The sequence below is a fragment of the Bombus pyrosoma genome, linkage group LG15 (genome assembly GCF_014825855.1).
Source record: "Bombus pyrosoma isolate SC7728 linkage group LG15, ASM1482585v1, whole genome shotgun sequence".
Taxonomy (NCBI): Eukaryota; Metazoa; Arthropoda; class Insecta; order Hymenoptera; family Apidae; genus Bombus; species Bombus pyrosoma.
Window position 1 is genome coordinate 9,748,380 of NC_057784.1, and position 27,143 is coordinate 9,775,522.

At 28.6% G+C, this 27,143-nt stretch overlaps 4 protein-coding genes across 12 annotated transcripts; 2 read left to right on the forward strand and 2 right to left on the reverse strand.

Moving 5' to 3' along the window:
• The first annotated feature begins 22 nt into the window (after nucleotides 1–22).
• On the forward strand, nucleotides 23–6,917 carry LOC122575812 (KAT8 regulatory NSL complex subunit 3). 3 transcript variants are annotated; one of them, XM_043745235.1, is made up of 10 exons: nucleotides 23–351; nucleotides 484–565; nucleotides 808–1,133; nucleotides 1,209–1,565; nucleotides 1,660–2,245; nucleotides 2,327–2,608; nucleotides 2,727–3,419; nucleotides 3,481–3,844; nucleotides 3,928–4,119; nucleotides 5,643–6,917. In XM_043745235.1, the coding sequence occupies exons 4-10, from the start codon at nucleotides 1,312–1,314 to the stop codon at nucleotides 6,749–6,751; spliced, it is 3,480 nt and encodes a 1,159-aa protein (XP_043601170.1). In that variant the 5' UTR covers nucleotides 23–351; nucleotides 484–565; nucleotides 808–1,133; nucleotides 1,209–1,311; the 3' UTR covers nucleotides 6,752–6,917. The 3 variants fall into 3 exon arrangements, with proteins under 3 accessions (XP_043601170.1, XP_043601171.1, XP_043601172.1); XM_043745236.1 differs by having other exon boundaries at nucleotides 499–565; nucleotides 808–1,132; nucleotides 5,643–6,915; XM_043745237.1 differs by lacking the exons at nucleotides 484–565; nucleotides 808–1,133.
• Nucleotides 6,918–7,043: 126 nt separating this feature from the next.
• LOC122575815 (nucleolar complex protein 3 homolog) lies at nucleotides 7,044–10,968 on the reverse strand. 2 transcript variants are annotated; one of them, XM_043745244.1, is made up of 10 exons: nucleotides 10,314–10,968; nucleotides 9,871–10,136; nucleotides 9,538–9,799; nucleotides 9,180–9,465; nucleotides 8,774–9,108; nucleotides 8,329–8,699; nucleotides 8,095–8,259; nucleotides 7,659–8,016; nucleotides 7,483–7,580; nucleotides 7,044–7,319 (listed from the first exon to the last, which is right to left on the reverse strand). In XM_043745244.1, the coding sequence occupies exons 1-10, from the start codon at nucleotides 10,317–10,319 to the stop codon at nucleotides 7,112–7,114; spliced, it is 2,355 nt and encodes a 784-aa protein (XP_043601179.1). In that variant the 5' UTR covers nucleotides 10,320–10,968; the 3' UTR covers nucleotides 7,044–7,111. The 2 variants fall into 2 exon arrangements, with proteins under 2 accessions (XP_043601179.1, XP_043601180.1); XM_043745245.1 differs by lacking the exon at nucleotides 10,314–10,968 and having other exon boundaries at nucleotides 9,538–9,794; nucleotides 9,871–10,005.
• A 798-nt stretch (nucleotides 10,969–11,766) lies between these two features.
• Nucleotides 11,767–24,103, forward strand: LOC122575813 (glycerol-3-phosphate acyltransferase 1, mitochondrial). Of its 6 annotated transcripts, XM_043745239.1 has the most exons (15): nucleotides 11,768–11,986; nucleotides 13,262–13,392; nucleotides 14,031–14,178; nucleotides 19,648–19,766; nucleotides 19,867–20,045; nucleotides 21,074–21,223; nucleotides 21,312–21,706; nucleotides 21,787–22,210; nucleotides 22,289–22,457; nucleotides 22,528–22,712; nucleotides 22,782–22,968; nucleotides 23,041–23,264; nucleotides 23,355–23,465; nucleotides 23,537–23,729; nucleotides 23,827–24,103. In XM_043745239.1, exons 3-15 carry the CDS (start codon nucleotides 14,117–14,119, stop codon nucleotides 24,024–24,026), a joined length of 2,598 nt encoding a protein of 865 aa, XP_043601174.1. In that variant the 5' UTR covers nucleotides 11,768–11,986; nucleotides 13,262–13,392; nucleotides 14,031–14,116; the 3' UTR covers nucleotides 24,027–24,103. The 6 variants fall into 6 exon arrangements, with proteins under 6 accessions (XP_043601177.1, XP_043601174.1, XP_043601178.1 ...); XM_043745242.1 differs by lacking the exon at nucleotides 14,031–14,178 and having other exon boundaries at nucleotides 11,767–11,986; XM_043745238.1 differs by lacking the exons at nucleotides 11,768–11,986; nucleotides 13,262–13,392 and adding an exon at nucleotides 13,555–13,917.
• A 256-nt stretch (nucleotides 24,104–24,359) lies between these two features.
• On the reverse strand, nucleotides 24,360–27,079 carry LOC122575819 (tektin-3-like). The gene is made up of 9 exons (XM_043745251.1): nucleotides 26,985–27,079; nucleotides 26,769–26,923; nucleotides 26,408–26,659; nucleotides 26,096–26,328; nucleotides 25,910–26,019; nucleotides 25,704–25,852; nucleotides 25,426–25,648; nucleotides 25,211–25,365; nucleotides 24,360–25,127 (listed from the first exon to the last, which is right to left on the reverse strand). The coding sequence occupies exons 1-9, from the start codon at nucleotides 27,030–27,032 to the stop codon at nucleotides 24,917–24,919; spliced, it is 1,536 nt and encodes a 511-aa protein (XP_043601186.1). The 5' UTR covers nucleotides 27,033–27,079; the 3' UTR covers nucleotides 24,360–24,916.
• Nucleotides 27,080–27,143: the final 64 nt, after the last annotated feature.

Genomic DNA, 27,143 nt, shown 5'->3' on the forward strand with positions numbered 1-27,143 from the left:
CATTCATTGTTTTGAATATTATGCATTACATAAATTGGAATTCTATGTATTTACCTACCTACATTTAATCTTATTAATTTTATTTTTTTTATTTCTTGCATTTTGTCACATTACATATCATGGAAATCAATGCATAATAACACATTGTATCGATAAAATAATTATTCTAAAATTGATGTAATATACATTTGTATGTACCTATCTATACATTTACAATGTCCTTGCTCCACATGTGTTCTTCCATTATCTTGCATTAAATCGCAGTACATCGTTTTTTGCTGTTTGAGACGGAGCTGTATATTATTTCATGATAATTACTATTGTGATATTACAACCTGGAATAGTTTAAAGGTTAGTTTCATCATAGAAATAATTTATGTAATAGGAACAATTATTTATACATATATGTATAAATTTTATATTCAGAAGTTTAATTTTTATATATATCATTTAGCAATCTTTTTTATTATTGTTATATATTAGCTTTTTGCGTTCGAGGACTTTTTCAGTCGGGCAAAGTAGCAACTCCAGATGATTTAGCGTATATGTGACACGCGTCTTACAGGTAGCGTAAAATGATTTTATATATAAATTAACTTACAAAAACGTTATTTTCTAATAATTAATCTATACTTACATCTTTGAAAATATGATTTTGTAATATTAATTTCTGTATTTTTTTATATGATAATTTATAAAGCATTCATCAAGATGCATTCTTGAATACAATTGATCTCATTTTTCAACAGTTCAAAATCAAGTTCATCTTCATTTGAGCTAATTTCACTTATGAAAGCCATTTTTTAGGGCTTCTAAACTATAATATTTTGGCCATGATCGTCAAATCCAAACTAACATCAGAGACGTCAGAACCATAGTTACAGAGGGATTTGGGATTAAATATTTTATTCCAATTTTAAAGTATAACGCTTTACATCTTCTAACAAAGACCATAAAAAGCTAAGGAACCTATTTACAAACCAATACTGCTGTTTCATCAATTGGAGATGTTGAAATCTAGCATAAATGGGAACTGTTGTCTCTCACTTGCCAATGGAGTTGCCATACAAAACGCGGTGGCGACTGAGAGTAGCCTCTCGAGCGCAAAGGGTTGGAAATAGTTTTGTGAAATGTTAAGTAGTTTCGACTCTTACAAATAATTCATATTTGTTAATTATGTAATAATCTTATTAATTTTTGTAATACAGATTCACGATATGAAGTGATGGCCATGTGAGGAAAACTGTAAATGATTACAGTGTTATTTGTTGAAAGAATTAATTATAATTATAAATATATTGAGTATAAGTAATGTTAACTTCAACATTAACGATGCCATCCACATCGATAAACACTTCTAGAATTCCAAGTCCCATCAGTGATACATTTGATGATAATCCTAGTAGATTAACTACATATTTACATCAGCTTGCTGGGTGCTATGAAACTGAAATTAATGTGCTTGCAAAAGATCATTGTTATGCACGTCCATGGAATTGGAAACCAGAAAATGTTTATGTAAAGCCAATAAAAAAGTTGTTTTTTTCAAAGAAAAATTTATTAACGTAAGTAATAAAAATAAATTGTATGTGTAAATAAATGTAAATTATAAATGCAATTATTAAACATAAAACTACATTACAACTTTTTATATATTAGGGAAAAAGTTGCTCAGGATGAAGAAATTAATATAGAAGAAATTAATAATGAGCCATTAGTACCACCAATAGATTTTACTAGAGTTCGACATCAAATGGATGAATTACAAAGGTTAGCAAATTTTGCTAGACCTGATGAAAATGAAGATTGGGAAGAAAAGCTTGATAAAATTTTATGGACACCGGTTCAAAATCGAATATTCACCAAAGTTCTTAAAATATTAAATTCAGAGAGACTTACAAGATTAGCTAAAGTAAACAGTTCAATAGAACCAATTTATCGAAGAACATCAGTTGACACAGCAGCAAGGAGGTTTCGAGAAACATTAGCTTCAGTTGGGTGGGATTGGAGACTTGCACAATGGTTACATAATTTATTGTTTGACCATCTTCCTCAAGAATATCTTGGGATTTATCTTGATATATTACAATCTTTAAGACTGAAAATTCCTCAACTTATTGATAAAATGATTGCTATACAACCAAATATTAATGCAAAAACAGGTTCTATAACATGGGAAACACTTGGATCACTCCTTAAACGTACATGGGATCCAATTACTCCTAGTTTAAATAGTAATAGACTTGTAAGTATATTTTATTGCATAATTTATTATAATATATTTTACATATATATATCTATTTATAGATAATTATTGTTATTGCAGAAAAAATTACCAGGAAATCCAATCTTAATAATAGTTCCTTCTGGAGTGGGATCTAGTATGTCTACAAGGCAACATAAATGGATTTCACAATTAGGAGCTTTAGGAATGGTTGTTACTGTTCACACACACTTAGGTTTAGCAGCTAATAGAATGACCATGATGGTATGCATTGATCAATTACTTCAAGCCACTAGAACTAAGATACAAGATATTAGAAGTGATTGTCCTGGTAGACCAATTATTCTTGTTGGATTTAATACTGGTGCTGCTCTTGCATGTCAGGTATAGTATTTATATGTACATATATACACATGATGTGTAATGCATCAGTATAATTTGAAGTAGTTAGAAAACTTCAATGTGATTTGAGATATTCACTATTATCTTTTGATATTTATAGGTAGCACAAATGGAACATGTAACTGCAGTTATTTGTCTTGGGTTTTCATTTCTTACAGTTGAAGGAAAAAGGGGTACACCTGATGATACATTAATGGATATTCGATGCCCAGTTATGTTTGTTATTGGACAAAATGCTACACTTGTAAGACCTGATGATATAGAGGATCTCAGAGAAAGAATGATGGTTGAAACAAGTTTGGTAGTGGTTGGAACTGCTGATGACCATTTAAGAATTTCTACTGCTAAAAAGATATCAGAGGGTATTACACAAAACATGGTAGATAGATGTATCTTGGATGAAATCGGAGATTTTGTGGGAACTATTCTTTTGCAACCACATCCATTACCATTGAGATCAACATCATTGTCAAATTATGAAAATAAAAATAACAGAAAAGAATCACGGAAGCGAAGAAATTCAACAAGTAGCTCTGTTGAAAGTGAACCAAATTCTCCTACAATAAAAAAGTCTCGACCAAATACACCAATCTCTTCAGTAATATCTATTGGACAAAATACACAATCAACTACGATTTCCCGAATAGGAACATTTAGTACGCAACAGAATATAATCGCAGTGAGCGGAATACATACAAATCATGTGCAGAGCGTGAAACGGAAACCTCGAGTTGTTAGTAACCAGAAAAGTCATTTTGTGGAACACTTGATAACATCTAGACTTTCCGGACAAGTAAGTTACAACCTTAATTTTTATTAAAGAGGAAGCATCTAACAATATATGCATTTTTTAGACAAACTCGGGTTCAGATAATGGTGGTATAACATTAAACATTGGCTCATTGGCAAGTTTAGCACCAATTGGACCGATACGTTTAGCTCCAGCATCATCAGGTCAAGGTGTATCTACAACAATAAAAAATATTCCTAAATCTTCGATTGCATCAACTAAAGTGCCTAAAATTGTATCAACGAATGTACAGTTACAGAACATGCCAAAAATGAAAGCCATTGTATCATCAGGTAAAGGCTTTTCTAAAGTAATATCAAACAATTATAGGCATCTCAATATTCCTGACAAAAATGGAGATACAAAACTTGTTAACGTTTTAACATCATCAGGAAATCAGATTAGAGTGAATACTTCAACTGCAGCAGGTACATTTTACATGAAAAATTACTTTTTGTTTCTTTTTATTCTCACATATTTTGTATAATTTGCATTTTTCTTTGTTTTATAGTAATGCACAATAAACCTACAATTGGTACATCAAATGGAACTTTATCAAATATTTTACAAAATGGTAAAACTTCTCTTACACTCACTACTAGCTCATCGTCTGCGCGTATATCGGCAGCTTCCAGCATTTTACTAACACCAAACAATTCTGTGGCAACTAATACAGCATCAACCACATCGATAATACCAAAAGGTAGAATATTATTATCTAATCAGCTATTAAATAATTTACCTACACCGTAATCGTTTTTTACTTCTTGATCGAATGTATATGATTTTTACGAACGAAAGGTACATCATCAACAAAAAGGAAATTATTAAGTTGATCCAAATTATTATTATTTCGGGAAGTTATTCTGAATAGTAGAAATCTCGTATTTTATAAAATAACTTTTTAAATTTAGAACAAGCCTTAATTCTACTTTCCAAATTTTGTAACACAATTTGTATATATATGTATATAAAAATTATACAGCTGTAACATATATATTTGAAATATATTTAATATATTCATACATAAAAACGTGAAAAGTGGAAACAATATTGGACTGTTAAAATCTTAAAATAAACACGATCAAAAAAAATTAGGATATTACACATAAATACAATAACAAAGCATAACATGTTAAGTAGCAAAATAAATTTCTTACTATTTAGCATATTTTTATGATTTACTATTTTGATTTCAAAATATACATGCATCTTTATATGGAACCATGTGGATCATATTCATACATGCAAAAACAAAATGTATTGTGCATGAATATCATTAATATGATAAAATAAGTTTCTTATAGAAAATATATCCACTAAGTAAAAAAATCATTTTGTTCATATTTTTGAGACTGTATAGATCAATAATAATGGATTTTAAACTTAATTTTAATTATGTTTTTTATTGTAGAATAATTAAAATAGTCTAATAAACCTAATAGATTTTGTTTTCTAGCCATAAAATTTTTTTCTTATTTCTAGCTTGTTTGTATTCTCTTTTGCAATTGTATATATACAAAATATTCTTTATATATTATTTTTGTTATATATAAAAGTCATTAGACTAAGTCATTAGTAAATGTATGTATTTGTTTAGCATGTGATGTAACATGTGTCCAAATGTAGCATGTATTTATATTATTTTACAATTAATATAAGTTTATATTTAGAAGCATCTAAAATAATATGTTGTAAATATATCACTACTATCTTTTATTTTGTGTTAAATAAATATTTTTCCATGTGATTTGAATTTATTTGTTTCCTTGCCCCAATCCTGTTTGATATTAACTGCGTCCAAGCAATTTGGAATTAAATTAAAGATATTACAACTTTTGTTTCTTACATTTATCATGTTTTTTTTATCACATCTTTTACATTGTCGAACAAAATATTATTTAAATATTATTAATATAATTTGAATCTTTTTGGTTTAAAATACATAAATTATTATAATTGTTATTATGTAATTACTTAATCAATTACCTATGTTATTTTTAACAACATAGATAAAGTGAAATTTAAAAACCAAATTTTTTTATCACATATAATAGATTTATGCATGGTTTTTGTTATAATTATAACCAGTTTTAAAGATATATTTACATAACTCATGTAGAAAGAAAGATGTTTATTTTTACATGATGTTCATAACGCAATGAATATTATTTGAATTTATTTATATCTCAGAAAATTGTACAAACATGTATATGTGTTTTATAGTGATGGACGACATGGCAACAACCAGTAGCTCTTCACATTTGATGCTCAGTTCTACTCATTCCTTGGACACATTCAAGATGTCACAAATACCTCGACAAGTAACAACTTGTAATAACAACGATATCTCTCATAATGCAGTATGTGGGAATATAATCATGGTTGAAAGTTCCCTTAGTACTAAACCTACTTGTTCATCCGTAATAGTACCATTAAGCAATCATAATTCAGGAACTATTTTACCACTGTCTAATAAACTAAAAGTTACTCAAAAATCGACCAAATCTATGCCAAAGATAACAGTCAATGCATCTAGTTTACAAAGAATTCATAAGTCTCAAACAGTACAGAAGAATTCTCTTGTAAACGAGATTGATGATGAATTAGGAAATATATTAGATATACCAATAATTTTTGCAAAAGATGATGATAATTTAAACTCTATTGAGAAAAGTTCATCTTTATCTCAGACAATGGCTGTAGATATTCATGAAAAGACTATACCTAAATTGAACAGTAATACCAAAGTTGTTCTCATAAGTAACAAGCAAGATAAGTTACAGCAAAGTAATAAATTTGTAACACCTTGTACCCAAGCTGTTCTATGTCCTAATGTAGCTGTACAAAATTTAAATCATGTGATACTACAGACAAACCCACAAACTTCCACTTTGTCTAAAACTAAAACTACAATTCCAATACAAACTCGTTCAAATCAACCCACTGTTAAATACACCAAGATAATTCTTGCGAAGAGAAATTCTCAATCAGTACATCAAAATGATAAAAATGAACAAGTCATTGTAACAAAGACAGTTGACAAAATTAATGCATCTAAGTTGCTAAATTTCGATAAAAATGAGCATCGATATGCACAAATCGCGATAAAGCAAATGGCAAAGAATGAAGATAATATAGTAGATGAGGCATTAGAAATAGAAGATGCTATAAAAATGAATATTATAGAACGTAAACATATATCTTTGCAAAGAGTTGATTTATTATCACAGACAAGTGACAAGGCAAAAGAAAGTTTGACTGAAGCTAAAGTAAATGTAACAAAAGAAGATAATTCAGAATGTACTGATGATGTAATAAATTTACAAATATAAAATCTTTCATCTCAATAGAAGATGTATACCTGTACTAAAAAAACAATCTTTTTGGTATTGTAAATGCAGAACAAATGATAAATATTGTAGATACAGATATCCATTTTCTGATGGATACAGATATTCATTTAAAAATCGTAATTACCCTAACATTTCATTTTCTCATCATTTCATTTGAGAATAATATCTGTTTAATAGTTAAGATACTTGGCGTTGTAAATCTAATATGTTATTTAAAATAACAAAATGGTTATAAGAAATAATTGTTACTATTTAGAAAATACGTACAGTGTTTAATGTTTTATCTTAAATTTCGTTTTATTCTTACAATCCATTCTATAATTTGTGCTACATACAGTATTAACTATTACAAGCTTTATAAAAATCTATGTAACCATCTGCAAATAATTCAGTATTATATATAGTATTAATATATTCTTTGAATTCACTATTTATAAGATGATGAGTTGTTATTATTCTCTTAGCATTTGTATTTTTTGGAACTGGTACCGCTGGTTTAAATACGACACCAGTAGGATCAAATTCAGTAAAAAGTTCTTCTGGAGAACTGGAACAAATAAAGAAATATATTCTAGCATAGCTCATTTATTGCTTGTGAGCAATAAAAAATGTGCTATTGCAAGATATTTTACAATAAAGCTCATCGGATAGCAGTAAATCACCAATATAGAAGTATGATTGCATTAAATATTACAAAAATTGAAACCTACAGCTTAGCAATTTCTGGAGATAAACTGCCTTCACCTATTGGTGGCACATTCCAAGCTACGTTTTTTGCCATCTTTTGTACAATACTGTGATAATGCCGCTAGTAACGAAAGATAAAAGTATGTTTAATAATAATTATGTATATTAAGATCATATAACTTAATATGTGAATATGTACTTGTAAAGCTGTAAGTTCCCATAATGCTGAACAGTGTGCATTGCAATACTCAGGTTCCTCTAGCTCTGCTTGATAAAAACCATCTCCAGTCGTACTATCAGTATCCAACAAAATATCTAGCATTTTTCCAAGTTGCATACTTTGCTTTATAATACCGAGAATGCCAAGTACTGAATTATGTTGCAATTGTAAGGCTAGAATAGCTATTCTTTTGATAAATGCTACAAAACGCCTTTGTGTAATTCTTTTTCTTCTATGAATTAGAGCTTGAACTAAAATCTTTATAAGAACTTCCATTTCTATATGAGTTTTACCGCAATGAATATTTAGTAAATTTTTGTATAAATGTGCATAAAACCTGTATAAATATAACATGTGATTATAAATTTAATTTTAGCTTTTTTATTTACGATATTTATTCTTTTTCAATACAAACCTGTAAGGATCAAGATTCAATGCTGAACCTTGTCCTGATAATATTGTAAATACACACTGAATACAATGTAATTGATCTTTCAAATTTAAATTACCCTCTTCCATTAGTTTATCTATGGCAGTTACTAAATCTTGATAAAAATCTAAGTTTATGCATTGTGCAAATCTGTAATTGAATGTTATTAGATATCATATAATTTTATATATAATTAAATTTAGTAAAAATCTGTCATACTTTGCTAATCCTTCCAAGCAAATAGATAAAATCTTACTATTTGGAGCTAGTTTTAAAATTCTAAAATAAATTGTAAATACTACACTTGTTATTTCAGTGAGTAATTTTTGTTTAGTTTGCTTATTCTCTTCTGCTTTTGTTTCAAGTAATTCTTTCTCTACTTCTTCAAGTTTCTTATTTTTCTTCCTTTCACGCTTACTTAAGGCAAGAATTCTTTGTTTATGAGACATAAGTTTTCTTTGTTTAGTCTCTTCTTCTTTTTCTTTATCTAAATTTACATCTTTTATACGAAGTGATAAAAGTACTGATAGAACCTCAGTATGAACGGAGTGAGCTCTTAATTTTATGTATTGGTTTAATTTGCGTACTATCTGAAATATTTATTAATAAACATTATATTCCTAGAATACAGGTTAACTGAAATACAATCACTTAAATGTCTCACTTTTAAAGATAATTCAGTGCGTTTGTCTTCCTTGAATACTTTGGAAATGCATTTTAAGACTTCCTGCCTTATAACCTCATGTTTATTATCTAACAATGGTATAAGAAAATTTGCTATATTAATAGAATAGTTAAAGTAGGGATGAGTTGTTAGAAGATCACACATGCATGTTAATGCAACTTTTCCTAATTCAATTTCTTGTTCTTTTATTTGTCGTGTATCTCCCTTTTTTCTTCTTAATATATTAGTCATTTTTTCTAACTTTTGTAGATAATGCTTATAATATCTTAATAATGCAGCTTCATAATTTTGTAATGCAAGTGTTTCTTTCTTTACTAAAAAGAAAGTAAAAAACCTATAATTTCTACAATAATCATAATATTTACATATTATTATAGCTACATACATTTTACACCTTCTTGTTGAATTTGAAGAATTTGATAAGATGGCAACAAATCTTTGAAAATTTCTAACAAAGAAATAGTTGCCAATTTTCTTACAGTAATATATACTTCTGGATTGGTTTCTTCCATTAATTCTAATAGTATTTTAAAATTATCACATTTAGTTTCTGGCGTTTCCAGAAGACTGCTAGATAATAATCCAATTTTTAAACGTTTAGATCTTAATACTTCTTCACGAAATGCTAAAAGTTCTATCATAGACACAGGTTTTTTATCTTTATCTTCATCCTAAAAAATCAATTAATACATGAAAAAAAGATTTTTTACAATAGTGTTTCATAAATTTCAATGAAATCTTACATGAAAATTGAATTTTATTTCCATGTTACTTTTTTCTATATTATGTTCTTCATGCGGCATGTTTTCATTATCTTCTACATGATTTTCTTGAACTATCCTTTTTTCTATAATTCCATTTTGAGTTTTTATAGGAAGTAACATACGAACCTTTTTCGTACCCTCTATCTCAACTATTTTTGACATACTATTTTCATATCTATTCTCTAATGTGTCATTACTTTTCTTTTCCTTCTTATTATTTTTTACTTTATCATTACCTGTTCTAAAAAATATAGATATCATTTAAATTATTTTGAATTAAAATATATTCATTACCTATTACAATATTCATACTCATTTAGATGTATTTGTTTCAACAAATTATATGATTTGTTAGAAATGGCTTTTCCTAAAAAGTTTAAATCATCTTCTTCGACCATGTCCATGAGATCTTCACCCTGATCACTTTCTTCTTCTTCCACAGTTTCTGCATGTGGAATTACTTTTTTTTGAATATGTTTCTTCATTGGTTTATGCCTCTTTATTTTAAGTTTCCCTTGCCGTGTAAGTTTGGTTCTTTTTTGATTACTTCTTTTAACTGCACTGATCTTTAGTTTTTTCTATTTGATTAAGAATTTAAAAAATACATATATTGATAATTAAAATTAATAGAAGAATTACATAATTAAGGAAATATTTTTTATTGTATTTAAAACAGATGATACTATATGACATATACATGTTCATAATTTAACAATTTTATTAGTTCTAAATTAAGTAAAACTATATTTATTTACCACCATTTTGCTGTAGGTTTGATTACTTTAGGCTATTTCAAATGAAAGTATTTGTCAAACTAATTAAATAATTCTTGTTCCCTTACAACCAAAAAATCATTCCTATAAGATATCCTAAGATAACCTCTTAAGTTACACGTGTTGTACTATACACATTGCGCTCATTACACGCGCCATATTCTTTCTAACATAATTGCGCGCGCGCGCGCGTGTGTGTGTATATATAGTAATAGAAATAATAATCTTTTCTATGTGATAGATATTAAATTACTTTTAAATAAATGACTTTGTCTTTATGTAACTTTTACGATTTATTGAATAATCTTCTTATTTGAATACTTTATTATTATATCTTCAACATCAAATATACATGTGGTTACAAATCATGTCACGAGCATGGAGTGTTTATAATTCAAATATTTTATTAAAGAGACTTTAATACAAATTAATAATACAAATTACACTTTTATTATAGTAGTGAACCTTTAAATATCTAACATTACATTTTTATATACAATGATTTTATCACATACATATAGTTCAAAAAATAGGTTAATATGTATACAAATGTGGCATAGCGTAATGGCGTGCGATATCGTGCATATTGTACTTTAGTATATTAAGTAATTACTGTAATATTCTGTGTTAATATAAAGACTTTCTTTATATATCGATACCGGGTAAGTTATGATTTTTATAGTTATCAATTAAACTCAACGTATTTAACAAATTAAGCTTATGTTTTGTAAATTCTATTAAGATCGTAGTAAAGATGAGGTGAACTAGACTACTGAATGAAATCTGAATTTTTTGATAATTTATTGTAATTATTATTATAATCCTAAAATAAAGTTAATAATTTTTCGCTCCATCTATAAATCTTATGTGGTTATACCAGGTTATACATTCATATATGTATGTATGTTAGCCTTCATACAACTTTTTACATATATAAAAAAAAATTTACAATAAGTAATATTTAGCAATATATTACATAATTATTATTATATATTAAATTACATAATTATATATAAACACATGTAAGTGCTCGTGCGCACATGTATGCATATTTAACAATATGTTATTAAATAGTTAAAAATACCTTAACAATAACGATAATACGCAATAAAAGAAAAAAACACAAAAAATCACGAAAATAATACATAGGAAAGAAGACAATGCTTATAATTAAATGTTGATAAATACTGTCATTCCTTTCATGTGCTATTTCCGTCTTGTGAAAGTAGCGCGCATTACAAAAAAGAAAGTGTGTAACAAAAAGTCACGCATGAAATCATTCTTTCGTAAGTGCTTGAACTACCAATGAAACTCCCTGAATATACAGACAGAGAATCTTAATGCACTCTTACAAATTGATGTACAATAAAATTCAACACTAAACGTTAATGGCTTTCAATAGGATTAATTTATGAGTTGCATGGAACTAACCGGGCCTCAGGTCACACCGATTTTGCAGCTCAAGATGCTGTTTGTCATATAGTGCATCGTGTAAACGTATCGAATACATATAAAGCAATATCAGATGTCTTTTTACTTATAAATTACATCAGCATTTAAAACATCTAATTGTTAAATTTCCAAAATTTTTCACCGAACTAATATGTGATTATAATAAATCAGTGTGCATGGAGTCATCCCAAGTGCAATTTATGGTATATGTTTTAATTATGTAATAAAGAAAGCTTAAGTGACGGGTTTTTAAACGACATTTTAATTATGTCGTAATTTGAATAGTAAAATTACCGCGAGGATGCTATTGGCTGCTGTAGAGTAACGCCACAGATGCTCTGGCTATCGTATACTATGTCTGCAATTTTATGAAGCATTATAATAGGCGTTATATAATATTTTCAAATTTTAATCTTATCATTTCTAAATTAACATTAATCAACAATCATGTTTTATGGCAAAAAGAAAATCGGTACCGTCAAACTGATAATTCTGTGTTTGTTCTGTATATGTATGTAATTAGGTTTCGACCTTTGCGGTAACTATGTTGATAATCCAGTGATTAAACTGGAAGTGGATATATTTTTTCATTGTTTTCTTTGTAATATTTTTCTGTACATGAACATTTATCTGATTTCATAAGAGATAATTAATACGATCTTCGTTATTACGCTTTTTCACAACAAGTGGAATTATACTTCTCTTCGTAAAATTCGAATTGTTTCGATTAAAATTGACGAAGTCAACGTCACTGTAATGTCATTGCAATTAAGGTATCTCTTCCTACACGCATTAACGAGTTAATTTTCCACTTTTAACTCGAATCTTAATTATAAAAAGAAAAAATATACACGAAGATGTTGAGGTTGATTACATCTCATAAAATACGACATATGTCCTCATAAGTGTCTGTTTGTTCATTTGCAGTGGCTCAGAAAAGTATTTGGATACTTGTCGTAGGGAATTTTTACGTATATTTTATGTATTATATAAAACATTTTCAAATCTCAGATTATCATGATTATACCAAAGTAAAAGTAAAACTGAAATAGAAATTACAAGATATTTGTTACGAACAAGTATGTGTTTAGCAAAAAATTAATATACATATGTACATAATGACATGAATAGTCGATCTAAGCGCATAATTAGTGTCGAATATATTCCATATCTTTAAATATTGAAGCTTATTAACGTAGTGGATGGTCAGTTGTACAGAATATTTTGTAGCTTTTGTGTACATTTTCAACTTTGTTTCAAATTTTACTAATATAATCACGAAAGTATGTTTCACTACAGCGTTAATGAAATTTCAAAATGTTTCGTATGACACGTATAACATATTCATAAAAGTTTTCTGTATGTATCCAAATATTTTTGCAACTCATTGTATTATTCTTTGCCGTTCTCATAAATTCGTGGAAACAGATATAGATTGTAATCGATGTTAAAATTTCATTGCGTGATGTTCGTTTCAGGTATTATCATTTCTCTTTCGCTCACCGGTCAGTTTAATTATCCTAATATAGTTCTGGAACATCAGGAATCTTAAGCAGGCAATTATAAGCTACTGTTACTTCAATGGATCGCGATCGCAAGTGAAAAATTCGTAAGAAAACTATTAAATTATTATTTTACTACAATATAGAATTTGCATTTTCAAGTACGAAAGAAGAAAGAAAAAAGAAAAGAAAATCGAATGAATGATTGCCATGTTGCCTTCAAATACGTATAACATTTGAAGTTATTTGCAAAAAGATAAACGCTCCGCATGATCTAGAAGTTTATGCAATACTGGATGTTTAAATTTGGCCTTAGAAACATATTCTTGTTGTTATAACACACCGAACATCCCGACGTACTACATCATTAGCTAAGCGAGTCATTGAACCGTCGTCAGCGTCGTATATTGCCCGTCGTTACTTAACGTGTTACAGTAGAAAATCGGCGTTTGCCGCGACAAGAGTGCAGCTTTTCCATATACGTCGCTTTTCATTATAATAAGGTTTGACAAAAATTCTAATCGACAAATTGTGATAAAGCGCAACAAATAAAAAACGGCACCAAAATAATAATCATCGTATTAATCAAATTTATGGATCTCGATGAAGTGATCTGTGAATTTTCTTTCACGGTAATTGACGTGTTGGATCAAAGTTTGCACGACATTAACATCCGTGATCAAACGAAGTAGATAAATGGTGATTAAAAGCATGAAAACGAGCAGTTGATCATTTACGCTTTTAGGAACAATCTAAACGAGAATTCTAGCATTGTTTTGAAGTCTTCGTTCGGTGAGAAAAAGAGCCACGCGGTCTCCCTTCACACGGAAAATGGGTGGTCTTATTGAAATTTTCCTTTTCTTCGGAGTTCTCTTCTATTTCTTCAACTTTGGGTAACGTATATTTTCTTCGTTACTGACATGCACGCTACGGAACTGTTCCATCCTGCAAATTATTTTCTTTCGTGTTTGTTCCTGCAAACCTTTATTCATACGTATGTAAGTGTAACGATATAAAAAATAGAGATATTTCGACTAAATACAGTCGACTAAATCTAATAAATATAATAATCTACTAAATCTAATTAATTTTATCGTTAATCTTGAAACTTTGATTGACATCTTAGTAGAAATATTTTTAGAATTATTTTATTATAGAATGATCATTGAATAAATTGTAGAATTCGGCATATTAACGATAATATAATGAACCGTGATGGATGTGCAAAATTGTTCAAAATTTCATTACGAAAAAAGAGTAACAAAAGTAAATTATCGTTACAGTAGTACGCGTTGTATAATTCAATTAATCATGTGCTTGTATTCCTCAGTAATATGATTAAAAAGATAAAACGTTAATGTCTATTGAACATCATAAAGAGTATTTAAGTGTTTTATATATTTTTATATATACTTACATCTATTTCTTCACTTTTTTTCTTTTCTGTCTTTCTTCACTCACAAATTTTCGCGATAATATTAAAACAGTATGAATAATGTAATAGCCGTATAATTCTGCAATACTTATTTTTGTGAAGATAATCTGTTATTTTTTAGATTTTTAGTGCAATTTATCTCTCATATTTTTCTCTTAATATTTTTCATTCAACAGCACAGTTGCGAAATACGTACATATGCCGTTTATTCGGAATTTCATTAGTAAATTACACGAGGTGTAAATTAGCGTGATTTATCTCCTAATATTTTTAATTCAAAAGTACAGTTGCGAAATACGTATATATGCTGTTTATTTGGAATTTCATTAGTAAATTACACGAGGCAAATAAAAAAGTACAGAAAAGATAAAACTCATAATCATTTGTGCGTAGTTTATTATAATTCTGATGAATTGATCATTTATTAATCTGTATGTTTCTGAATCTTCTGTATTATCATCATGGACTTTGGCAATTATAGTAAAAAAAAAAAATTGAAATAACCTAACCGGATTATTATTACTGGATCTTCTTATATACACCTATTGGTATAATATTTACAATATAATGCGAGACTCGCGGTGCAATGTGCGACATTACTTGGGAAAAGTGGCCAAAACTGTGCCATTGTTGAATTACTATTCGATAATATAGTCCATTATCAACATAGAATTAATTATTTATTCTGAAAATCTATGCACTATTCTTGCAATAGTGCTCGTAATATTCAAAATAACAAAATTGCTTATATTAAACGTGAAACATAACGTTCAATATTTATTTATATAACCGACATATGATACGTCCATGTGTGGCTATAGGTGCAGTTTAGATCATATGGCAAGTATCTCTTTTCTCGTGTGGTATAGATTTGATTGTTTCGTAAGCTTATAATATTCAACCTTCTGGATAATAAATTCCGCGTTACGTTGTACGTTATGATTTATTTAGCTTTGTTACTTTAGATTTGTTTTATTCAAGACGATTTTTATACAGAGTGAACCAACTAAATGGACTTAAATATCTGCCTTATCTATTGCTGTATGAAAAATCTTCTCAGGACAAAGTTATATTATCTCAGGCGATACGTATAACTGTGAAAATTGCAAGTACAGTCAGTGTAAAAAGTGTTTGTACAATAATTAATTTAAACAAAAATATTATAGATCGTTTACTAACAAAATTTAAACAAATAAGAAATATGTACTTGTTCTTATAAATCCGGAAAATAATTTTCATCCTTAATAATCTATATCCTTTGGAAAAATATTAACAAATACCTAGAGGGTGCGATGAAATGATGGATATCTAAAAATATATGTGTAATAAGTATTCGTATAGTCACGGTTTAATAGGAAATACTAATAAGACAACCAATATCTTGGAGAGAAAATCACTAGGTTTTTATGTTAATATCTAATGGAGTTTTCTTTCGATTTTATTATGGTTTGAAACCGTTGTGGAATTGAATTTATCAATCTGATGAATTGTCTATTTGAAATATTTTTCCATTCTTTTAAAAGAGTTCCCTTTAAATCATTTCTTGATGAAATATGATGATTCCGAATCTTTTCTGTCAGGTGGTCCCACATATTTTCTATAATATTTGTATTTCGAGACTGTGAAGTTGCTTTTAAATGTTTCCGAACATTATGTAAGATCCACGCTCGCGTATTAGTAACTAGTTATCTTACATCATGAAGAAATTGTTGTTCAGTTATTTTTTTCTGCGCTTTAATGCAGATTTCTTTTTAAAACATCTACGATGTATATTTTATCCTACGAAGTACGATAACTGTACGAATACTTATTGCGCTTACAGAGTCAGCCAGAATAACATGTAAAAACGAGCACAACGTGATTCCTTGTGTAAAAATAAGAAAAAAGTATAAAATAAGATTTTTTCATTTTCAGCTTAGTTTTCGAGAAAATTAAGTTTGAAGATTTATCAAGTATTCTTGAACATGGTTTATTCCGGACTGGGCAGGACTAAATAATCGACAGCAGCTCGTTCCACGTGTGAAAATAAGTCGGAAATGTAGAATAAAATGTGTCAATTTGCGTATGATAAATTTCCAAATCATTTTTTCTCGGAAACAAAGCTCCTTACGAAAGAATTTTATGCTACATTTTCGACTTACTGTCACGCTTTTATGTGTCCGCTTTTACATGTTATTTGGTAGGATTGTATAGTTTTGCCATTTGTTAGATATTTATTCATACCTTCAGAACAGAAACGAGTATCGCAATTTTTTTCCTTTTTTGAAAATTATTCTAGAGACTTATAAGAACATGTATACAGAGCGTTCCGTTGAAGTAAGAACAGTGGAATATCTCATAAGGGGTTGGTTATTAAAAAAATGTTTTAACAAAAGTTGCTTGATTCGAAAGATGACATCTTCTGGTTGAAATTATTTCTTACAGATTAGAGTAGTGCAGGGATTTTAAGGTCAACTTTATTTTGTTAAATGAAATCATATATTTTGTAATACATTAGCCATACATCTTAGAATTCTCTATAAAAAGGTATTAATCTATTTATGTCGAAAAACTATTAGTCTGGCAGATATTTTGATTTTAATTTGTCGTATGAAGAATGTTGTCTTTGTCTTTCATACGTTAAAACGTAAAGATAAGGGTATCTCTTCGCATCTTTCCTTACCTTTCGTACGACATTACAGACATGATAGAATTAAAGTATCTGCTAGACTAATAAATTATCGATGTAATTAGGTTAATACTTTCGTATAAAGAATGCTGAGGTGGATGGATGATGTATTAGAAAATATATGATATATTGCAATCTTGCTCGAATATTGCTATCTATGTATGTAGTATCAACATGATGACTATTCAACACATTATTGGATATGTATAAGGACAGTAATTAAACAGAAGATTGTGAGTTCGTTGGCTGTTTGACCTCTTTTCGTTAAATTTTTATCTATGGGATAAACTAAAATATACAGCGTATTATAACAAACCAACAACGCAGGAGAATATCAAGCAGAGAATTATAGCTGCATGTACATCCATAAAATCGCAGGAAATAGAAAATGTGCATGAAGAATTGATTAAAACAAAAAACAGAGCAACGAATACCGTTGGGTTAAAATGAACCTGCATCCGTTAGCCGAGGTTCAAAGATTCCAAATATGTATTTAACCAAAGGACCATCATTTTGAGCATCTACAGCCTTAGGAATTGTCAATAAATTGTATGAGAAACGTATCTTCTACTATCGTATCTATTTTAAATAACAGCCAATGCTTATCTTTGGATAACAATATGTCAATATTGTGCCCGGGTGCCCTGTGAATCTTTAATTATTCTCAGACACAAATATTTCAAGATTAAATGATCTGAATAATATGATTGTTAAAGTAGTTGAATTTGTTTTTTTCACGTTCTACAAGGATATCGAAGACGAATATAAATAAAAATACTAATGGCTCTGAAATCTCGTATAACAAATAACTATGAAAAATATTACCCTTACATGTGTACCTTGAGATGAAATGAAATTTTGTCTTGAGAGAATTTTTCCTATTGCAACAAATAAGCCAAACATGTAGGTGATACAATTTAAATGACCTATCCATTATATGTAGTTATGAAGAGAGTCCTTGAATTTTTTCTAATTGAATGTAAGTTCTTGATAATGAAATGGTAAGATCGTAAATTATCATATCAAGGGGCGATAACCGATGTGACATCAGCATTATGATGCTGTTCCCTTATCTGCGTCGAAATTTCTTAATCCATTAGAGACCGCTCAATAGTTTATCATAATGTTATAAATACTTTCGTTTCTTTAAATTTCATAAAATTGTAGAATCCAAATGAAAGAAATAATGACGAAGAAAATATTAAGCGAATCCTTGGAATTCCTTTTTGTAGTTACGATTTTAATAAACATAATTCAACAATGTAAAAAGAAAGTTGCAAATGAAATTTTGCGCTAACCCAACGTTGGTTCGTAATGGATTAAGTCACATATTTCTAAATATATACATTTATAATTTCTAACTGGACTGATTTTATCATCAGTTTGTTTCACTTCCAGTGACTGTACAAATTAAAGCTTAAAATATTTTTTTTAAGGAATGTATGTTCATATACATATGAATGTATTTTTTTATTTCTTGGAAACGTATTTAAAGAAATAAAACCATTATTCCAAAAATTATGAATGAATAATATATTAATGAGCTGAAAGGTGATTATAATAAGTTGAAAAATGAATAAACGGTTGTAATTTCTTAGCTTCATTTAGCTGCTTTGGTCGTCGTTTTTGTTTTTTTTTTTTTTTACGTATTATTGAGAAATTTTATTTATTAGCATTAATTATTCTAATTATTATTGACGTTTGTAATTATCTGTTTTGTGATAAGCTGAGAAATTCTTTTATTATTAATATATTTTTATTTATCTATCTCTGAATCATGTATGAATGTACCGATATAGAACTTAAGGCGACACGTTTGTAAAAAAGGAAATCTCATCCGTTAGTTGCAATTTCACTCGACTGCATCGATCCGTTAAAAGCGTCGGAGATGGAGCGTAAATAGTGCATGATTGCATTGAAAACCAACAACCCTGAAATTATGTTCGTGATTACCAACATTATGATTACATTTCTATTACATTACGATTTCATTTAGTAATATTTACACAAGTTTACATTGAATTATTTTTATTGAAACCATAATGTTGACTGATGTTTGATCAATCTCTTTCCCAAAGCTTCGAGCTATGTTCTACGTTATACTATTTTCCATAGAATTTACTTGTTTTAATATAGATTCTACCAAAAATTATACTGCGACCTTTAATTACCATGCAGTAAAATGTAATAAATTCTATGGAAGAAAATTTCTTTGCACTTCATAAAGATAATATTTTTAAATAGTATCTGTACTAACAGGGCTTCCAGTATGATCGATATAGTTTCAACACGTCTGCAAGAAGTGTATGCAAAATGGAACCGCAGAACGGAGATAAAGCGAAACCCAGAATCGAATACAGTTCGGTTCTCGATAAAGGGTAAGACTTCAGTGCATAAAGGATGTAAAATACATGAATTTTTATCAAAGGTAGAAAACTGATTAAGAAAGGATTTTAATCGAATATTCACATGGTTTAGAACTTCGGCGAACTGGTCAACAAATGTATAAAAAAAAGTTACAAGATAAGGAACAAGCAAGAAAAGTTCGGGAAAGTTCTTTATTTCAAATCAAAGAGACTGAACCATTAGTCCCTACTGTTACAGAAAGCTCTTTATTTCTACACTATTGCTGCAGCAGTTGCACTCCATCATCTAGAGTAGGTTCTGCATATATTACATATTCTTTAACGTTGATGTAAATGAAAAATAAAATGATTTTATTGTTCGTTCTTTAACAAAAATATTCAACGTACCGCTTATATCTAGTGTATATTTAATGTGCTATAACTTTGTCATAAGATGGTCGCGTAATCATTTTTTTATTTAGTATAGATTTTGGATCATTATCTAGAACCATTTGTAGCAAGTATTTTTCAGTGGTGATAATAGCTTGATTCATATATAGTGTTGTTCAGAAAATTCGTAATATTTTTGATAATCAATATATTTCGCCCTGAATTTGATAGTACTAAAAGAAGAGCATTATCTGTGGCTACAAAAAATATCTATATCTTTATGTGATCTTCAATAAAATCTTCTGATAGTATATTTTAAATATTAAATATTGTGCAAACAGACGTGAAACTATAAAACTAATTACTTACATAACTAATGTAGTTATATAACAAGTTTATTGATATTGGTATATTATCCACTATGCAAAAGTTTCGATGCGTAATTTGGTTATTGCATATTGTTGCACCTACCATATGATTTTTGTATACCGTTTAATATAAATATGAAAATATTGCATGTAGCGGTACTGGTTTCTCTTTAATATAATTAGATAAAAGAAGTCATATAAAGTGAATTGCGATATACATTTATTGAATAATGGTAGTTATTAATGAAGGCCACATATGTATCTCTGATGATAAAAATTGATCTTCCTCACGGTTAAATTAATCATTTTATTATTTTGATATTTATGTACTAAACATCAACGAAGTTCAAATGTAATCGCTAATATATAAATGATTATCACTGTTAAATAAATTTCACAAATGCATAATAATTAAAAGCAATGTTTATTAAATTATTAATTAAGCAACTATTATTGTGGTGGCAACATGAATATTGAGGAAATGTAATATATAAAATACATACAATTAAGGCATATCGATAAATAATTAGAGTATAAGCTTTTACTAAATATATTTTTTTCATTTAATTTTATTTCTTACAGAATTCATTAGTAAATACTGTTAGTAAGCAATATGCGCCTTTTGGTACAAATGTCCTATTAATGGAGTCACATCAATCGCTATTCCATAGAATATTACCTCGTGCGATACGCGCTTGTTCTTTTAAAGAACACGATTATTCAAGGGAATCAGTAAGATATAAATCTTAAAATAATTACATTTATTGAAGTAAAAATTTAATTCTTTGTCGATTTTGTACATAACTTTCCTCTTTTATAGATCCTAGAAAGTGACAATTTAAAAGAAGCAACAAAACTGGTTGCTTCTGAAATAATTAAGGATGAGGGTTGTAGTGAAACAGTTGCCCTGGAAAAAGCAAAAGAGAGAGCCAAGACCATACTAACACAAATGGAAAGCAAACCAAACAATCTTTTCATTAGAATTACATCATGGATTACTTATGTACTGTTACCATGTTTTATGCAGTCTGTTATAATATTACCATCTCAAATAGAAATGTTAAAAAAAGCAAATGAGACTGGTCTTCCTGTGATATTACTTCCTTTACATCGTAGTCATATGGATTATTCTATAATTACCTTCCTTCATGTAATGCATGGTATTAAATGTCCATTAATTGCAGCTGGGGATAATCTAAAAATGCCATTTTTTGGGTATGTTACAAATATATATAGAGTATTAAACCTTATTACAATACCACGTTATTATTATCGAAATTTTATGTGTAAAACAGGAAGCTTTTGCAAGGTTTGGGCGCATTCTTTATAAAACGTCGAATTGATCCTGTCATAGGCCGCAAAGATATTCTTTATCGTGCCATTCTTCAGACATACATACTGCAAAAATTAAAAGAGGGTCATATTATAGAATTCTTTTTAGAAGGTACACGTACAAGAACTGGTAAACCATGCATGCCAAAAGGTGGCATTTTGAGTGTCATTCTTGATGCATACATGGAGGGAATTATTGAAGATGCAATGATAGTACCTGTCGTACCAAATTATGAACGTCTTATTGATGGGAATTTTATTCAAGAGCATTTAGGTCAACCAAAGAAGAAAGAAACATTTATATCTACAATGAAAGCCATGTTTTCTACTTTGTTAACAAATTATGGAATTATGAAAATTGATATTTGTCAACCCTTTTCACTTAAGGTAAGTTATTTAAATTCTTTTTAATGTCATGGATGACATTTATCACTAAATTTCACAATTTTATTGCTTTCTGAAAAGGAAATGTTAAAGTCTTTCCAAAATCAATCAAAGTTGAATGGAGTAAAAGTATCTCCTGCTGAAAAGCCTTTAAAGTCGACAGTATCTAGCTCATCGCTATATGGTACAGATGTAGTTGCAGAAGAATACCGTCAACTAGTTGACAGTCTTGCACGGCATGTTGTATATAGTAAGGATAAAACACCTCTAAAAGCATTAATTTGTTTCTTTGTTCAATGTTAATGTACAATATCTTTTAGATTGTAGTGATGCAATGCCAATAATGTCGACTAACGTTGTTGCGTTCATCCTTCTATATATATTTCGAGATGGTTGTACCTTGGATGAATTAGTTGAAGCATTTGATTTCATAAGACACCAGTTAGAAAGTCGTACTAAAAACATTGCATTTTGTGGAGAAAATATTGATATCATAAATCATGCTGTTAGTAAGATAATTATGTTATAAATATTTTATTATGATAAAAGAATACATGTTAACTCATTCTTTTAGTTAGACATCTTAGGTCCAGATTTAGTAAAACTACAAAATCAAGAAATTATAGAAACAGCTGATAGTCAGCTAACTCAATCAAATTTCGTTACTGTAATCCGTCCTATGTCGTTTCTACCAAATGTAATTGAACTATCTTATTATAGTAATACAGTGGTAACATGTTTTGCTGTGGATAGCATAGTGGGTAAGAGAACATATTGTTTTCGTAAATTATATTAATTTATTCAATTTAATAATTTGTTTACTATATTTGCAGTAACAGCTTTGTATGCTGAATTACAGTCACAAATCAATGATTCTACAGCTCTTGCTCAAAACAATATTATAGTGTCTCAAGATCTTTTGGTAGAAAAATCACTTAAACTTTGTGATATTTTTAAATACGAATTTATTTTCTGCAAACCATGTCAGGAATTAGAGCGTGTCATTATAGACACTATAGTAAATCTCTCACATAAAGAGATTATTATTTTACAAGAGGTAGTGTATACTTAACATAAAGTTATTCTAATAGGTTTATTATTATTAATCATTATTACTAATAGGTTACTCATATAAATTATTTGATAGGAATCTTATTTAGAAGAGGAACTATGGAGTAAAAGATTCGCAAAAAATTTTGATGATAGTTCAGATGAAGAATATCGTAATAAGAATAGCTCTAAAAGTATTCGGTACAAAGTAAGTTATTCTTTAATTTAGACATATTTTCTAATAACGAGATTGTGATCTAATTTAATTGTTTCTTCTAGTTGAACTTTATATCGGAACATGCAAAACGTATAGAATATCTTCACATAATGTTGCAACCTTTAGTAGATGTTTATACTTTTACTATTTTGTCTCTTAAAGGATTAGTAGGTCAATCGCTAAGCGAGAAAGATTTAATTCAAAAAATTTTAAATGACATAAAAACGAATATAGATCATGGCATAATAAAGTACAGTAAGTAATGGCAAATAATTATATTTTTATAATATATACATATATGTATATATATTGCATTATAAAGTAATGTATCATTAATTTTATTTTGATATAGGTGAATGTTTATCTATTGATTCAATAAAGAATGCCCTCAAATTATTTGAAAAATGGAATATCTTAGAATGTTATCCACAAGAGAATGTTAAAATTTTCTACCTGAAAGATCAATATGATACAGACTCAGCTGTAATGAAAATCTATGATACAATAGCAGCTTTCAGATGGACTAAAAATATAAATGAAAAAGAAAAATGATTTTGAATGAATTTCTATAATGTACTACTTTTTTATATCAACGAATAACTTGCTATGAAAAACTTTGTAAATAGTGGTTTACAAATAAGAAGTTTCACTTAACACGTTTGTTATTATAGTGCATTAGAACAAAACATCCATCACTGGTCAATAATTGCGATTTTTTTCATCCAAGCATGCTAGATATAATATATCTATTAGGTTGTCCGAAAAGTTTCTTTTGTTTTATAAGGTGATAATAGATAAGTAACAATTTCTGTTTTATATTATTTTATTGAATTAGGTATGAACCATTTCGTTCTATTTCTATTATGTATTATATACATAATTCGATAAACTAATATAAAACAAAAAACATTGTGCGTCTATTATTTCCTTATAAAACGAAAGAAACTTTTCGGACAACCTAATATTTATCCCACATGTTAAGATTATATTTAAATTAACACACACATATATGATACTGACAGCAAACGTGTTAATCCCTTTATACATTAAAATATGTAGGTTAAATATTTATTGCTCTGTGTAAATAGTTCTAAACTTCATAGCAGAAACACAGAAAGTTTAGATTTGGGTTATTAACTATATGTAAGAATTCAATAGCAGAATGGCTAATGTGATATTACAATATATTAAACATATTAGATTTATTTCGTTAATAAAGTAATCTTACGTACTATTAAATTCAGTGCTAATAACTTTTTTGTTAATGTTAAAAACAGAGATATACTTAAAAGAGTAAAAAGCTATTTTTATTACACTTTTACAAAACAGTCGAAAGATAAAATAATTTTTTTATGTATGATATTATAAAAAAGAATAAACAGAATAAATAAATGACATCGTTTTTGATATATTTACAGTTAGAAACATTTTGCATATATAATTCAAAACTTTATAACTGACGCAACCGGATAACTTCTTCGCATGCCCATACACTTTTCCCTATCAATAAATAATGAATCAACTTTGGATTTTAAATCACTTTCTAAATTAGACCTAGTGCGTAAAAGTTGTTGATGTTGTGCTTCAAATCTTTGTAATTTTAAATTCATATCATGCATCATTGTATTTATTGTTTCTACTTCCTCAATCATCCTACGTAAGTGAAAATTTGTTTGAAAATTTAAAGATGTTTACGATTACTATCATTAAATTTTACATAAATTTCTTGACTATACCTAAGTTGAGCATGATCTTTACATAATTCTGCAGCTGGTCGATGTATTCTGCTTTCTAATCGAGTGTGTGCGACTTTAAGAGCAGAACTTTTATCTGTGATGGCTTTTTGCATTAATTGTAGATTTTTTTCAATTGCAAAAATTTCTTGTTGGATCTGTAGTTACATACATCAATTATACAACAAAAGTTTAAAGATCAAGATATTTTTAATTACTTTATGTAAATGTATTTGTAATTTTTCTTTTGCTTCAAGCATTTCTGCAGCTCTCCTGGCTAATGCATTATTTGTATTTCCCCATGCTTCCCACATCTCATGACCAACTGCATCTATCGCGACTTCTATATCGCTTCGTAATTGATTAGATTTCTCCCGTTCTTCTTGTGATTTTTTTACTACATTATTGGAAGCTTCAGCCCATGATTCGGCTTCTGTAACACTTAAGATATACGACATAAATTACGATCGTAAATCACAGTTTAATATGAACTTACCTTGGGTCATATTTTTCAATACCACCGTAATATTTTAATCCACGACTGAAATTGTTCATTTGGTGACAAGTAATATCAATTCCAAGTGCAGTTTCTTTATTTTTTATATCAATTTCTAACTGATTTTGTACTGCTCTACTGTTTGTAAGCTGGGTATAAAGCAAGAGATTGCAATGATTAGTATGAAATTATGATTTTGTACTTACCTGATTAATACATTTGTCCGTAAAGTGTTCTAACTTATTTTGACAATTTCTGACTACCTCGACCTCTTTTAAAAGAGCGTGCTCAGCTTGGTCATGTACCAAATCAGAACCTGTATTTTAAAGGATATAAGATATTTTATGAACATTGGTGAGATTTATTAATTTATGAAGATAAATATTATAAACCTGTCCTAGCTTCACGATAATATAAACATTCCTGCGCTATGTGTAGTTGACCCTCTAAACTTTGTATCGTTGTTTGTAGATTTCGACGGCACTCTTGCATTCTTGTATTTTCTATTATTAATCTTTCTAGTTCTGAAGCCACTTCATTTCTCCAAAAAGTAGTATCCGTAATTCTTTCTCCCAATTTACGACCGCTTTCAGTTTGACCGTTCTGTACTTTCTCATCGGCCTCTCTAAAATTAGATTAATTATTGTTTGTAATGTATTGTAACAAAAAAATATATATATAACAAAATATCATAATCACTTTACCGCATCATTCGAACAGTATCCGCTCTTAAATTTTCAGAGAAATTTCTGTTGCTATCAGATTCATTATAAAGTTTTAGCTGATTCTCCACCCATTCGTATGGGCCATATCTTGTAAAAAGTGCAGCTCGTGCGGCGTGTGCAGGATTTCTATCGAAACCAGTTACCAGATTAGGAAATCGTAACGGTTCCGTAGCCATTCCTTTCGGCATATAACAGGTATTAGCAAGTAAATTTGTCATAGGTTGTGCAGGTCTGAAATAATCACAAAAGGATAAATAATTTTTCAAGATAAACTAACAATAAGATACAAGCGATTTAAAGTGAATTTTCGAGATTGAATGAAATTTAATAAGAATGTTACAGCGGAGATGCTTCTACGATTTCATATCCTAAAGTAGGACGCCATGGATGTGGTTTTGGAGTTTTATGAAATTCTCCAACTCTAACCGGAACCGGTGGACCAATAATTTGTTCCATACATGGTAGAACACCCACCGTAGTCCATGGTTGAAGTTGCTAATATTAAAATAGTAAATTAGTACCATAATTTGTTATTTAAATTCACAGAAGTACAAACCGAGTACATAACAGTTTCTTGTTGTCCCTCAATTTTGGTACTCTCCATTGTTCAAATTTATATTAAAAGGAACTAATACTGACAAAAATTTTATCTCTACGAAGTAATTTTTCACATTTCACTTAGCTTGATGAATAATTTCTTAAAATGAAATGGCTT

Coding starts and splice junctions, on each gene's coding strand:
- LOC122575815 (XM_043745244.1), bottom strand. Junction 8,260..8,328: donor TGCTTGGAAGGATTAGCAAA/GTATGACAGATT, acceptor ATTCAATTACAG/ATTTGCACAATGCATAAACT. Junction 8,017..8,094: donor TTGAATCTTGATCCTTACAG/GTTTGTATTGAA, acceptor ATATTTATACAG/GTTTTATGCACATTTATACA.
- LOC122575819 (XM_043745251.1), bottom strand. CDS start 27,032: ATGGAGAGTACCAAAATTGAGGGACAACAAGAAACTGTTATGTACTCG. Junction 25,853..25,909: donor CGGACAAATGTATTAATCAG/GTAAGTACAAAA, acceptor CTTTATACCCAG/CTTACAAACAGTAGAGCAGT. Junction 25,366..25,425: donor TACAAATACATTTACATAAA/GTAATTAAAAAT, acceptor ATGTAACTACAG/ATCCAACAAGAAATTTTTGC.
- LOC122575813 (XM_043745239.1), top strand. CDS start 14,117: ATGGGTGGTCTTATTGAAATTTTCCTTTTCTTCGGAGTTCTCTTCTAT. Junction 22,211..22,288: donor GTCAACCCTTTTCACTTAAG/GTAAGTTATTTA, acceptor CTTTCTGAAAAG/GAAATGTTAAAGTCTTTCCA. Junction 22,969..23,040: donor TGCTGTGGATAGCATAGTGG/GTAAGAGAACAT, acceptor CTATATTTGCAG/TAACAGCTTTGTATGCTGAA.
- LOC122575812 (XM_043745235.1), top strand. CDS start 1,312: ATGTTAACTTCAACATTAACGATGCCATCCACATCGATAAACACTTCT. Junction 2,246..2,326: donor GTTTAAATAGTAATAGACTT/GTAAGTATATTT, acceptor TTGTTATTGCAG/AAAAAATTACCAGGAAATCC. Junction 3,845..3,927: donor GAATACTTCAACTGCAGCAG/GTACATTTTACA, acceptor TTTGTTTTATAG/TAATGCACAATAAACCTACA.